General features: G+C 29.8%; 1 protein-coding gene across 4 annotated transcripts; it reads right to left on the minus strand.

The window, feature by feature from the left end:
* Nucleotides 1–2027: 2027 nt before the first annotated feature.
* Nucleotides 2028–15554, minus strand: LOC127698487 (spermatogenesis-associated protein 17-like). 4 transcript variants are annotated; one of them, XM_052201982.1, is made up of 11 exons: nt 15468–15554; nt 14163–14252; nt 12974–13055; nt 12228–12278; nt 11726–11829; nt 11200–11355; nt 9875–10025; nt 9347–9495; nt 7535–7664; nt 5534–5563; nt 2028–3542 (listed from the first exon to the last, which is right to left on the minus strand). In XM_052201982.1, exons 1-11 carry the CDS (start codon nt 15533–15535, stop codon nt 3468–3470), a joined length of 1086 nt encoding a protein of 361 aa, XP_052057942.1. In that variant the 5' UTR covers nt 15536–15554; the 3' UTR covers nt 2028–3467. The 4 variants fall into 4 exon arrangements, with proteins under 4 accessions (XP_052057942.1, XP_052057944.1, XP_052057946.1 ...); XM_052201984.1 differs by lacking the exon at nt 5534–5563 and adding an exon at nt 6120–6135; XM_052201986.1 differs by lacking the exon at nt 5534–5563 and adding an exon at nt 6786–6824.
* Between the last annotated feature and the right edge of the window lie 114 nt (nt 15555–15668).

A 15668-nucleotide genomic window follows, 5' to 3' on the forward strand; every position in this document is an offset into this window, starting at 1 on the left:
ATTGATAAAAATCATCATTAAAGTGCAATAACTTCAGTAAGGAATCATCTGACGATTTCAGCCATAATAATTTTATGTAGATTATGTCTTTCTGGTCATTTCTGCTTATTTAAGTTTCTATCTATCTATCATAATTTTGAAGAATAAATGTAAAATAACAAATATACCGAACTCCAGGGGAAATTCAAAACGGAAAGTCCTTCATAAAATGGCAAAGTCAAAGCTCAAATGAATGGAAAACAACTGTCATATTCCTGACTTGGTACAAACATTTCCTTATGTAGAAAATGGTGGATTAAACCTGAAGATGTGAGGCAAAAATGCAAAAATTTTGGTAAAAATCCTCATTAAAGAGCAATAACAGTTTTCACTCCAATAAGGAGTCTTGGGAAGAATTCTGCCATGTTAACTTATTTGTAGATCTTGTCTTGCTGTCAAAGTTTCTGTCTATTATAATTTTCAAAATAATATGCAAAAACAAAAAAAAATAGTAAAATTCGTCATCTTAAGGTCAATAAGTAGATCTCAATTTTGCTGTTGGATTTTCTCCATCTATAGCATTTTTCAAGATAATAGACAAAACTTGCATTTTACCCCTATATTCTATTTCTATCCATGTCAGCCATGAAGGTTGACAGGCAGGGTCATCGTACACATTTTTAAACTAGAAACCCCGATGAATATTGGGGCCAAGTTTGATAAAATTTGGCCCAGAAGTTTCAGAGAAGATTTTTGTAAAAGTTAACATGACGGATGATGGATGCCAAGTGATGAGAAAAGCCAATTTGTTCGGGATGATATAACAAGAAACAATCAACAGAGTCATTTTAGTCATAATTACACCTTATGTAAGAATCCTGGGTTTTGATTGGTTGATAGCCAGTGTATTTTTCACCAATTTACTTTTATCAAATGAATATCGTTCATTTTTAACAGCGCCGGGGTATATGCAAAAAGGATATGCCTTTCTTAGCCTCTCTGCCGTGGTATTTGCCAAAAAATACTCTATCCGACTGGACGCTTGTAATGTCACGATCATCAATGCATTTTGTACGTTAACATTCTGTGTAATTAAACAGATATACCATGTTCTTGAGGGGTATTTGCGAAAAATACCAGTCTTGAGAATGAATTTCCCTCGCCTTATGGCTCGCGAAATTTAACATTCTCTCGACTGGTATTTTTCGCAAATACCCCTCCTTAACATGATATATCTGTTCAAAACACTAAACAAGAATAATGGATTGTATTTGCTGTCACACCATTCTTAGGTTAAAGAGAGTTTGGGTGGTGACAATGTTTAATCCCAACACATATGTAATGCGCCTCATTCAAGCCATGAGCCAAAAGTCATTTTTAGTGATTTTTATTAGATTGTTCAACAAACTGTAAAATAAAATTACTCAGCACATGTATATCAAAAGTATTGTTTAAGGAGTACTTATAGTAACTAAAAGCTAATTTTCAATTTCCAATTTCAATTACATGTACTGTGGATTCATTTTTCGTGGATTTCATGGGTAAAGTTGAACCATGAATTTAAATGTTCTACAAAGTATAAATTTCCTGTAGGCTTATATGCAGACTGGCAAAACTACAAAATCAAATATCCACAAAATAAATGAATCCACAGTAAGTATAGATTACATTTTCTTGGACTGGGATGTAAAAAATTGTCACCCCTGCTTCAATATCAGAAAATTCTTAAAGGTAAATGACCTCTCAAATAGGTTAGAAATTTAAACCTCTGGTTGCACATGCTCATGTACATGTAATTAGTTTACATAAACAATATTTTAACCCATCATGTACAATTTCTGAGATGCAGACCTAATATTAAAATGAAACTTTATCCTGACACTAGAGAGTATGTGAAACTGAAATCAAGGCCAATTACATAAATCATGAAGTCTTTAACTAATTTGTGTCATTGATGCTGTCTCAGTGAAGTATACCCCACTTTTCCTTTATACAAACTTATATTTACTTCCTCTTTGCTGGCTTCAGAATGGCAAAATAACAGAAAAAAACATCATTTTTTTTATCAATATGTACTTCAACAAATTAAGATTCTATTAAATAAAATAATATACAGAATTATCACAATATTATATTTTGTTCAACTTGTAAAATATCACAATAAATAACAAACAAGATTAGATATTAGATATTAGCTAAGACACCTTTTGCTTTCATAAGTTTTTTGTCATTTTTTTATATTTTAAACATGACGTTTCTTTGTCACAATCTACATGTTTATGTAAACAAAAATAAAATTATTTCCAAAATCTTTAATGATTATTTCTTATATAATAAGGGAAAAGATAAATTATACAGCTTTCGTAAAAGATATCTGGTAAAAAAATAGAAGTAAATTTTTTCTGGTTTGTTAGAACACATTTTTTTTATTGTATTTTTAAGCCAAAGCAAAATATTTATTAAGTCTTCTATGTCTCAACCATATAAGAGAATATCTCCTACAACACCTTTTCTGTCCCTGCTCATTCTTCTGATCCATTCACCTTTTATTCCTCAATTGCTACTTAGTAACATCAATATCATAGAAGAAATACAAATAAGATTATAATCGTGTTTGGTAATTTGTAATCTAGCAAGTACTGAATTGAAATATAACTTGTAAACATCACAGATAAAACTGAAATCCATATATTTTCTTTAGTTCATAAATTTGAGGTGCAAGACTTTGCTTTAATTGGATTGTTACATCCATGTTTTTCTCCTTTCCATTGGATAGAAGTTTTGTCTCAAGTAACAATTCAATGAATATAAAATCATTTGTGTCTTCCCTAAGTAGATTAAAATAATTCTCTTCCTCCTTTTAAATGTTCCCAAAATCTGCACATTCTCAATAAAGTTAATTAAAATAAAAGGAGGTATACCAATATCTAGTTCATGGGTGAAAGAACAGCAGGTGCAAAAACACTAGTACTGGTATTTTGTAAACTGATTAGGAATATGTAGGGACAAAATCTGGAAATCCAGTAAATGCCTGAAAAATTTCATGCATGCTAGTTAAAACTAAGGAACTATGAATAACTAATTAAATCAAAGGACATAATCTTTAATAAAGAGAAGTGCAGTAGTCTTTTGTTACATTATTATAAGAACAGTTCTGAAAACTTTAATTCTTGTACCTCAAGGGCAATCCATTTTTCAAATTATCAAATTGAAAATTTGTTTAAAAATCAGTAATTCAAACTAGTTTCCATTATTTTTTCATGTATAAACAAACAACAAAGCACAACTGGTTACAAGAATTCATGATTTTTAAAACTTTCTTGTATAAGTAAATGTAAACATAACATCACAGTTCATAAACACATTATTAGTTTAGATGTACTTATAAAATTCCAACATATCATTATAAAATGAAGGATGTATTTTTCCTTAGGTCTCTATCCTTGAACCATCACAAATTGTCAGTTTTTTCTCCATTTTTATGGTAATCACACTTGTCCTTGTGAGTATGTGTCATTCAATTTATCAAACATAGGGATGGGTGGGACCAAGGTTTTGAAAGGCTAAAAAAGAAATAAAAAGAATTAGAAATAATCTAATAAATATACAAGTTTTAATCTTTAAATAACAGCAAATGTTACATCGGATTATTAGTACTAAAAAAACATTTTTTTGCAAATTAAATTTCTCGTTTTAATAATTGAAACCCATTGCTGCAATAAAAATCAACTAGAACTGTGAGAGAACTCTAGAAGGATACTAGTTACGTACCCCAAATACAATGCTATTGGTATAGTGAAGTAAATTGGATTATCTACCCTTTAACATGTCAGACCAGGATTATAAATATATGCCCGTATGCACATCCTCATTTAGTTTTCTACAAATGTGTAAAGTTTCATCGACATCTGTCAAATGGTTAACTACAAGAAAATATTACCACATATTGCAATCTCGAAGTAAGTAAATTTGGTTATCTTCCCTTATCATCAATATCTGTCCAACAGTTACTGTCAACATGGATAGATTGACACACATATTAGATCATTCCTTTATACCCCACAAACCTTTGTTTGCAGGGGTATAATAACTTAAATCGATTTAAAAAACTGCTACTGAAGTTTGCTCAAAACTATTTTCTTGGCAATGTACAAAATGTATGTGTATATCACTTATATACTTTTGAGATTATGTAATTCAATTTCAATGAAATTTGCTATAAAAAATATTTCTGTGGAAATGCAGGTAAATTTAACTTAAATACATGTGCAGTGTATTGTGATTTCCTTATTCCAAAAAGCACTATAGCAGAACTGCCAAGTTTTCATGAAGCAAATGCGTGAGATTTGGCCAAAATTATAAAGATCAAAAAGAAAAAACAATAGATCAAAGGAAAATGCCGCCAAATATGCATGAACGTTTGTTTTTTCTACATTGGCTAGAGGTATAGGGGGAGAGTTGAGATCTCAAAAAATATGTTTAACCCTGCCGCATTTTTGCGCCTGTCCCAAGTCAGGAGCCTCTGGCCTTTGTTAGTCTTGTATCGTTTTGAATTTTAGTTTCTTGTGTATAATTTGGAGTTTAGTATGACGTCCATTATCACTGAACTAGTATACATATTTGTTTAGTGGCCAACTGAAGGACGCCTCCGGGTGCGGGAGTTTCTCGCTGCATTGAAGACCCATTGGTGGCCTTCGGCTGTTGTCTGCTCTATGGTAGGGTTGTTGTCTCTTTGACACATTCCCCATTTCCATTCTCAATTTTATGAATTGCGTGAGACTTGGCAGCCCTGCTATAGGATGTGCATGTAACAGAGCTCTTCAAATACACCGTAATTTATATTGCTTCAAAACAGAAAATGTGTACAATACCCTAGGTTTTAATATTGTATTGATAATTCATTTGTTGGAAATTTTGATAAATATGTTTTGGACACAACTAAGTATTACTAAATAAATTAAATAACTTGATATCTGTATCTTTTTAAAGTTCCTGAAAAATTGAATTAATATATTTCAATATATCAAGTATTCTTTCAGAATTTCTGATTTTCTTTTCTAAATAGTATTATTATAAGTGCATACACAAAAAATATGTCTTAATAATAAAAAAAAAACCTTAAATGCAAAAAGGCCTCTAGTCGAAACAGATTTAACTGTAAATTTGCATTTCCGGAAACAAATGCACAAGAAAGAAAGTAATGGTTATGGATTTTTGAATAAACCGACTTAACAGTAGAATGTGGGCATCAGAAAACTAACAGATCCACATAGATTTAAGATGCCATATATATAACAAAAGATAACTACTGTCATTGAATTACTGCTCTTGTCACAATGCAGCTAAAACAAAATTGCACCTATTTTTGAGATTTTACTTTTTTTTCACTTTAAAACCATTATAAAGATAAAGGAGTTCTCTACAAAATGTAATATATTCCTTTTGCACTGCCACAAAAGAAAGGTTTATAATGCTATACAACACTCAAAATCTTCCCACAACCTTAAACACATATAAATCACACTCTTTGAACCAATTTTTCACACATTTGTACCTTTGTAGATGGTTTTAATAGAGGTATTTGCTGTTAAATATATCATCTTACTTTTAATATTAATTATCACAACAAGTAATTCACCTGTAAGCATGATATTGCTGCAACTAAGATGAGGTCAATATGAACTGATCCTGAATTTTTGACATTGTTTCACTTAATTCTCAACATTTTCTTGATCATTTAATTTCTGTTATACTTATATAAATTGTACTGATCCATGCCAAATGTTCAAATTGAAAACAAAGCACAAGTTTTTTGAATATTTTTTGCCAGCTCTAGGAATTTTTACTTTTTATTTTTAGTCTATCAACTATTATTTTGAGGTATATATGTCTTTTATTCTGTTTACACTTAGCATCTGATGTGTATTATCTGGTTTCATTTATTTACAGCATAATTTCACCAAATGTCTGTTCAACTAAGAACATCAAGCATAAGGCAAATTTTTTTTCACAAATGTAGAAGAAAATGTTAAAATTCTGTTTCATTGGAATTTGTATTAGTTGCAGCAATAATATCAATCAGTATCAGCCATGACAAAATTGTTGATCTCAACATAAGCAGACAGCAATACAGCCCTCACCTTTTCCTGATCCCCTCTTTTAATAAAAAGTATTAATTCACATAATTAATCTCCTTGTTCCATTATGGCAAACAAAAATAATAAGCTCAGATATATATATATCGTAATGTATAACTGAGAAAGAATAAAAATTAAAAAAAAACAGTTTTTTAGAACTTGTTTTTTTTTTGCCATTGAAAATTCATTAAATTTCTAAAAATTCATTTAAATTGTCAAACAATAAAAGATTTGCACCACAAAAGAAATTTAATTACAATAACTTTATCTACCTGAGCTTTGTAATTTTTGTTTGCCTAATAAGAATTCTGACTGTCAACTTCTTGTTTTTCATTTTTCATCATCAACTGAAACTTGCCATGTCAAACTTAAATCTTCTAGGTATTTATCTTATTTAACACATTTCAAATGTCAGGGTAAAAATAGAAATTTTGATTACAAGTATGACCATTTCAAATCTGAACTATTGGAAAGCACTCAAATCTAGAAAAAAAATATAACTATTTGACTTTGTACTAAGTGCATACAATTTAAGTTTGTCCTAAATACTAACACCATTAAGTTTGATATGAGCAAGAAAGTCACATAAATATTTCCCTTTAAACTCCTGTAATTTACTGTTAATATTTTCCCTGATTACATTTATACTGTAACCTCACACAAACATACTCATTCTATTATTTCTGGATCTTGCATCATATAAAAATGCTTAAACAATAACAAATAAGTTAGTAAGATGTTCAAACAAGAAAAGTAAATAATGTACAAATTATCAATCAAATCTTTTTTCAATCAAAGTCTCATGAAAAATAACTTAATTCTAGTAATAAAAAATGCATAAATATGAAATCCATGTAGTTAAAGAGGATCCCTCTGACAGGCTGGTATCATTTATCTGATACACTTATACCTATGTCCAATGCATATCTTTACATTGATTTAGTTTGTGATAAAACTCATAAAATAGGACCTCCATGGAACTAGATTATCTATATATAAATGATCCTTTATAGGCTCAATCAATACTGGTATTCACACCCTATATTCCAAACTCAGCTTATAATGTGGTAAATGGCAGACAAGTGGGGACTCCCACAAAATATTTTTTTTCCCAGTTCTTTATCAACTAAACATTTTCCTTTTTTTTCTTACTTTTCAAAACTTTATATTTGAAACTTATAGTATACATACTAAAATTGTGCATGACCAATCTTTATATTGCTGAAGGTAATTATAAATCACATTTTCCAAAAAGGCCAGATAAGTACAAAAAATCTCTAGACATATAATAACTAAATAAATAATTACTATTAAATGTTTGAACAAAATTAAATAATAAACATAAAGTAAACAAAATAAAATACTAAATAAGAATGAAAATAAACTATTTAAATATGAGACATTTATTGTAAAATTACCTTAGGTGTAATATGTTTGTCAAGAAATTCTTCTCTGTAATATTTTGTTCCAAATGGTAAATGACCAAATTTGGAAGTTGTGTGTAACAATGGCTCATATTTACGATCTCTTCTTTTAAATGGTTGAAATCTGTAATATAAATATGTGCCTTATACATTCCTAAAAGATAATCTTTGTAACTAGGAAATATTTTACAATATACTGGTACTGATAAATAATTTAGGAAATAACTATTTTTATATGATATATTGATATATACTTAAAGTTTATTGTATGTTTCTAATATTTGTTTCTCCACTCATTATTTTTTAGAACAGGAGTTTTGAAATTTCTTTCTAACAATTGAAAGACACGAAGCAAGTTTATCTTCATTTCAACATAATATCTGAGAGCATTTATCACATTGTTGCAACTACATAGAACAATGGTTAAAAACAAAAAATGCACAATCTGCGGCATCTAGTAGCCTGTAGTGTAATAAAAAGTAGCTGGTTCACTAACTCATAATTTTGGTCCTAAAAATCTGATTTTTTACTGTGATAATGTTGTGAATATTGATGAAAACTTATAATAAAATGTCCTATTGTTTCAGTTAAAGGAGCTGTTCACCAATTTGCCATTTCAGAATCTGATGCATTCTGGGTAATATTTTCAAAAGCGTACACCAAAGCGTCGTGATAGGTTAAAAAAGTCCTTAACAATTGAAATTCAACCAATGATGTGACGTTATTTCCATTTTGGGTAGGAACAATAAAATGACCAGTAGTCCTTTAGATTCAGAAACGATCCATTGTGTTGTTATAGTGATGTATATGTGACGTCATAAATGTAGGCAAACTTCATAAAAGACCTATTTTTTGGCAGAATTCTACTAAATTTATGACAGTTTTCTGTAAATTATCAATGGCACCACCCTTAGCCAACAAATATTTTTGGTGAAATATTTTTTATAAATACCATATTCTTTACTATTAAACCAAAATGTCAATGGGTGAAGGATGGGGCTACACATAAAATAATGAAAAAAAGGTCTAGAAAGTTGACAAAAACTAGAAAAATTCGTAAGACATTCCGAGGAACCCTGTGTCTCGCCTGCGATTGCTGCTGTCAGTGTAAAAGTGTAATATTGACTTCAAAAGTGAGTCCATTTATCAGTGAAATACAGAATTCTAAAAATTCTTTAGATGCTATTTCCTGGTCTTGAAAATTAGCTTCTGTCCAAGTTTCATGAAAGTTTACAAATTTATCATGTAAAAAAATTTAATCCCAGATTGTCTGTAAATGTTAACCATAAAAAATTATTGATGACTGAAAAACTTTAACCTCAGACTGAATCTGAATGTTAACTGTAAAAAAAAATGAGTCCATTTATCAGTAAAATACGGAAAAATGAAAATAAATATTTTCTAAATTTTGCTCTGAATACTGTATTTTGGTCATAAACAAGCTTCTGTCCAAATTTCATAAAATTCCATGAAGGTTTGACAAAGTTGATGATGTCTAAAATAAATTTAACCACAGACTGAACCTAAATGTTGACAGCGCCGACGCAACGCCAATGACGGAATCTAGGATCACATTATCTCACTTTCGCGACATAAATGGACGAAAAAATGAAATCTATTCCTATTTCAGGCTAATATTTATATAAATATGAAGCAGATTTAATAAAAAAAATTTTATTACACTTTTAAATATAATACATTTAGCAATACAAACATTTGCCCTTTAAAAGGGTTCCAGACTCTACTCCTTTGAAAGATAAGTAATTGTTTTGTTATTTAGTACTAAATCTTCAGTAGGAAACTTACATATCATCATTAAGTCTTGTGACCCATTCCTCTGCTTTCAAGATTTGTCTGGCTTCTTCTAGTGATGTAAAGGATGTAGCTACACGTAATGTTGGCTGGAATCCTTTGTACCTCTGTTTCTGCACTTCTGTTGGATCTCTGAATGGACCCTATAAAATAAAGTTCAGTTATGAAATACAAGATTACATTTTGAAATATGCCTGTTGTCTAGATTGTCTAGCATTGCATGTTAACCTTAGATTCACTCTTGCTTACAACTTTAAAAATTATTTCAGTATAAAAATTTAAAAACAACAAATCCTACAACAAAAACTCGTGAAATATCATTCTTTTGTAGCTTTTCACATTGTCTAAAGTGGTCAGTAAACTGAAAATAGTTTGGTTTGTTTACATTTGCATATTTAAGAATATCATTATTGGCTTTAAGATGGAATATGACATGATTCAATTATAGAGCCATATTTAGGTTTTCTTGACCACTATCATTTTTTATCAGTAGTTTAAAACTTGTTTCTGTGCTAAGCTTACCTGTGGTTTCACAACTATAGGTGGCAACTGTTTAGGTTTTGGACATTCATAGCTTCTACATGTAGGATCATATGTATTTCCTATTTTCTTTGTCTTCTCATGTTTAAGTGGTGGTACACTCCTCAATAAAAATTCTTGCTCTGATGGATAACTGAAACCACAAAAAAAAGTACAGTTATTTTATAAATATCATTAGTCGTTTTAATTGAATTTTTTTTTGTCAGTTTATTTTTAACCATAAACCAGAACTTAATAACAGTCAAATTAATCTTATTTATACTTAGTAACACAATATTACGATCAGTCAAAGTGTTATACATGTATTTCTGTCAATTATAATGATATTTGGTTTTTCAAAATTTCTGCAATACACATTTGTGGAAACAATAAAGAATCAAACATCATTTGCTAAATTCTGCAACAATATTTTCATTATCCTGTAATCAACCAGGACTGGAGTTCAATTTGTCTCCCAAAAAGAAATCTCTTTTCAATTGACCCTTTTACCGAGTTTCCAATTGGGATTTTTCCAGAAAGTCCCTGCGTTTTAAGCGCAAGAAGAATTTTTTTTCTCAATTTTCAAGGGCGAAAAAGGGGGTGTGTACTATGCATGACTGTGTTTTATACACACCAAAAGACAGTACTTTTTTATTTCTTATTTGTTAATTATTGTTATGTATTAATGATGATGATGGATGTCTGTTTAATGTACAGCGTATTATGTATTAAGGTTTTGCTTTCATTTCCACTGAGAATTCTTTATCCTGAACATGCATGATATTTGCCACTGGACATTAAGCAACCAACAATCAATCAGTCGACTGAGAACTCTTACCTCAAAGTATTTTTCTCCCCTGGTGGTTTATAGGAAGCCCCCAGTCCATGTGCCTTGTAAGCACGATCCCTCCTATATGACTAGAAGGATGTTGATGAATTTTTTCACAATTCTAGAACACAACCAGAGGATTTTCATAAATGAATATAATCCTGTCCAACATGTTAAAGAGGCGATAAATGAACTTACTTCAATATATATATATACAAATAGTATGAGTTGGGGGTATCCTTTTGTGAATTCACGTAAAGCTCTAGGTTTTTTTAATTCTCAGTGGTATGTTCTTATAATCTTGTTAAATGTCATTTAAGATGAAATAACAGAATCTTAATGATTCCATCCAATTTCAAGGATATTTTTAACACTTTTAAATCTTACAGATAAATGCATTCAAAACTGTGAACAATATCCTAACCGGTGTTTACTTAAATCTTTTATTTTTTTTATATGTTCTGTTGATTCTGTAAATAACTTTATTTATGTAACTCACGGGTTAAATGGTGAATTATAGATTCCTGGAATAACTTCTGTACTGATGAGATGATGATTTTTACGAGCCAAAAATTCATTTGTTTTTCTTTCTTCATGTTCTTTTTGTCTTCTTCTCAAGTTTTCTTGTTGTTCTGTATAGTCTTCTAGTTCGCTCCTAGTATAAAGATCAGAATATGACAAATCTATGCCAAATAAACCCAAGATAAAACTCTCAGGATACAGCTACATAACAATACAAACTAAAAAACAAACTCATGTCTTTGATGATACATTTTGTACTTAACTCTCCTTTAAAATAGGTGATCTTTCAAAAAAGAGAAATAAGGAAGAAATAGAGGTAATAAAAACAACTCTAAATGGTTTATAAAAGTAGCCCTCCTCGTCTCTCAAAACGAATCCTATAGTAGAAAAAATGAATAAGTTTAAATTTAACTAATTAGACACAAAGCAATTTCCAACTAATTATTTTTCCAGTGGGATATAAACATCCTAATGGTACTGATCAATATGAAACATTATTTTACCTAACGATAGCATTCTTGACTATAAGTGCTTCCAAATATCTCTTTTGACTGTAATAGTTGTACACATATTTCCTAACATAATATCCTCGCCATATCTTTTGTACCTTAAAAATATATACAAGTAAAATCATTATATCAGCTTCAAATATGATGGGTAATTCAAATGTTGATAGTAAAATTAGTCTTATTTGTAAAGGAATATCTTGGGATGACAAAATCTCAGGACAAAATATTTAGATAGTTTAGAAAACAAATAAGTATGAAAATGAATCTTCTTTTTCAAAATAAATCTTTATTAAAATAGAGGTACTTTACTTTTATCCTTAACCTTAACCTACAAATTTTTGTTAATAAATTCATCATCCTCTCTTTTAATTTATAATTACAGAGGTCTGCTTTGAATGATTACTCATAAAAATTGTACAATGAAAAAAATTCCAAGTTTCTTGTGTAATCAAATAAAACATAATTTTTTTCTCTATATTTCTACACAAATACACACCTGAGTTGCCATAGCATTGAAATGGTTCAGTTTCATAATCAACACACTATTCTGAAAATCAAAATAAAATCAAAATAAGTTTGTGAAAGATGGAAGGTTAGTTCATGCCATCTTCTCTTTACCATGCAAATAATTTCAGAGTACATGTAGTTTGTGTCATTCTTTTGCACAGAGCACCTGATCTTAATAAGTATCAACAACTGACAATTTTTTGTTTTATTGAGTTATTTGATTGCTGTCTTATTAATATTACTGAATACCCCCAAATCTCCTTTTAATCAAATCTATATCATTATACAAGTCTACTTCATGCTGCATTTTGAAAATGGCCATATTGAACATCAAATACATACTGTATGTATTCTAAAATAATAATTTTCAAATAATATTGACATTAGTTTTAAATATGTTATAATTAGTGGTGGTTATTTTACTGTTTGCCAAAAATTTGTCACTAATTTAAACAAAACAAAAATATGCATTTAGTTGAAAAACATTAGTGTTTGCTCGAAATCAAGTGGCAAATATTTCATGCATATTCAGAATGGTTTAGTTTACTATTTTGTATTTTTGCCTTAAATTGTTAACAAGAAAACACACTTTTTGTTTTTGCAATTAAGTTAGCTGACTTTGAACTGATTTTAGGCTACCAAAACTAAAAACTTCCTTGTATATTCTTTTCTGACATACAAGTGATCTAAATGTTTATATTTTGGTTTATAATCTAGATTATCATCAATATTTACCTTCACAATAACTCTGAAAGACTGTCTTCCAACATAGCCTCTCCAACTCTTTTGTAATACTGTAGCACAGTTATTTAAGTGTCTAAAATCATACACAAATTCAAGTAATTAGTTTGAACAGTTCCCTCATTATCTAATTAAACATGTCACATCCGCTTCATTGAAGTTAATTCAAAAATATAAAAACTAAAGCACATTCCTTATAAATCTTATCTCATTAACATAAATTTTTTTGGGGGAAACTCCATTATAATGTTGTTCAAAATTATTCATCAAGTTTCACTATTTTCCCCTGACAAAAGGACTATTATTATGTTATAATATAGATGAGTAAATGTTTACAATGTGTATCAGGGTTGGCAAAGTATTACCCGGATGGGAAAAACCGGGTTTTCCCGAGCTGGGCAATACTCCTAGAAATGGGTAATACTGGGCAATACTGGGTAATATGATTTATCAAGCTTATTTTTACACAAAATAGTAAAGACTTGTTGTAGTTTAATAGCATTATAGCTAAATATATACATTTATACAGATAACCATTGAGAGTCATTCCTGAAGATTGAAAATTCAATTTCTTCCTTTTCGCCACTAATTCTATGTAGGCAGAATATGTCTTGGACATATCAGGATACCTTGTTAATTTCCAAGCTTTGTTTCAATATTAAATCCAAGTTGAAAAATGCATTTTATTGCAGTGTTTTTAAGTGAATTGTAAATTTTAATTGCTATACAATCATATTGCTGAATAAACACCTTAAGAGGACAGGCCATGAACACTTATAGAAATCAAAAGGCTGATTATTGTAATATAAACAAATCTGTATTATTATCTGAATAATTACTGATTAATTAGTGATGTACATAAACATATGCTCAAACTTAGTAAACATTTTAAGTAATGAACAAAAAATGTTTAAAAGTAATTTTCCTTACATAGATTTGTTATTTCTTAATATTAGTTATATTTGTTTAAAAAAAAATGAATTCTTCGACTTTAGTGTATTGCATTTGTGATTAATCACTGAATCCTCTTTAAAATTCAGGCCAGTATTTCATATTACCCAGTATTGCCCAGTATTACCCGGTAAAACCCAGGGTTTCCCAGTATTTCCCACTGGGCTGGGCAATACTCATGAAACCCGGGTTTTTGCCAACCCTGAATTGTGTATCATAAAAATTTACTTACGTGAAGTATGATCGTACTTGAGATCCTCTAAAATTGGCCTGAATTTTTACAGATGCTAAATATTCTCTCTGTCTCTGCAGTTCAGCCTCACTGAATTATGAAAGTAACAACAAAAAAACCATGGTGAGCTAAAACCACTAACAAATGCATTGCCCCATTAACTATGACTTAAACAGATGCAATTGACAAACATGCAGTAGACATGTCATGTGTCCAAAAAGGTATCACATGGTACAGTTGTCAAATTTCAGTATTTTGTGACCTGTAGCTGCATAATTACAGGCATTTCTGGTCTTATGTAACATATTTTTCTACATTTTGTTATATTGTCTCCTGCTTACCAAAATCTCACTACTATCTTCTGGTATTGTTTCTTTCAGGTCTTTGTGTAAAATATAAGGAAGGAGAATCATATGATTTCCCTCCAAATTTGTTGTATCTCATTGCTATGTTCAATAAGTAATTTTCTATTCATATAATTTAAAATTTGTTCAAACATACTAAACAATGTATACGGGGCAATGACACAAAGACAGTACAAAGTAACACGATGCTACACACAAAAAAGACATAATTTGGAGAGTTTTTAGCAGGTAACAATGAAAAATGATATCATTGTTACATGTACCTGCAATTTCCATATGAAATCAGGTCCCTGTCCGGAAATACATTTAAGCAAGTAGCCTCAGAAGTAACAATATTTCTTATTTTTTCCTTTTGCTGGTAATCGTAGCCAGTGCCAAAATATAAATGTGATTGCATCGCTAATTTGAACTTGGGTTATTTTCTTTACAAATGACTATATAGTTGATTGGATGAATGAATAACAACTTTGCAACTCTTTCAGAAGGGTATCAAGAAACAGAATTTATTTATAACATCAGTTCCAGTTGTAAGGAATATGCTTGAATGTTATTTCCCCTTGAAACATTAGTTATTATCATGATTATTGAGTTTGGTAGTTTGATATTTATAAATTATACAGCTTTGAGGCAATTTTGTTTTTACTTCTGAGTTATGGTTGATCTATTGTTTACATTGTCTTTGTGTTTGTTATTGCTGCTACCAGATGATTATTTTCCTCTGATCTGCACTGAAGTCTACATGAACACAAAGTAATCAGCTAATGATAGTTCCCCAACCCAGATGTGGCCAAAAAAATGTATTATTCTTTTTGACCTATGAGAGAAGCGAACTAATTAGGGTTTATTTTATCATATAATCCAGTTGTCAAGTATATTTTCTGAAATAGTCAGGGATTGTTTTCAAAATTATGATTTAGGAAGGTAGTTTTATTATGCTTACTTTTTCCTTTCGTACGAATCTTCAACGATTTGGTCAGTCTGCCGCAGCAATCTGACCATCGTCGCCATATTGTATTGTTGTTGTCAAGTGAAATTTTATAGCTCTACTTAACTAAACCTGATTACTTTTCGACCTGTCAGAAATGTAGCAATTGTAATGTAAATGTGATAATTAAAATTTATAGAATAGATATTCTATCTT

Source organism: Mytilus californianus, unplaced genomic scaffold (assembly GCF_021869535.1).
Source record: "Mytilus californianus isolate M0D057914Y unplaced genomic scaffold, xbMytCali1.0.p SCAF_4, whole genome shotgun sequence".
NCBI classification, from domain to species: domain Eukaryota; kingdom Metazoa; phylum Mollusca; class Bivalvia; order Mytilida; family Mytilidae; genus Mytilus; species Mytilus californianus.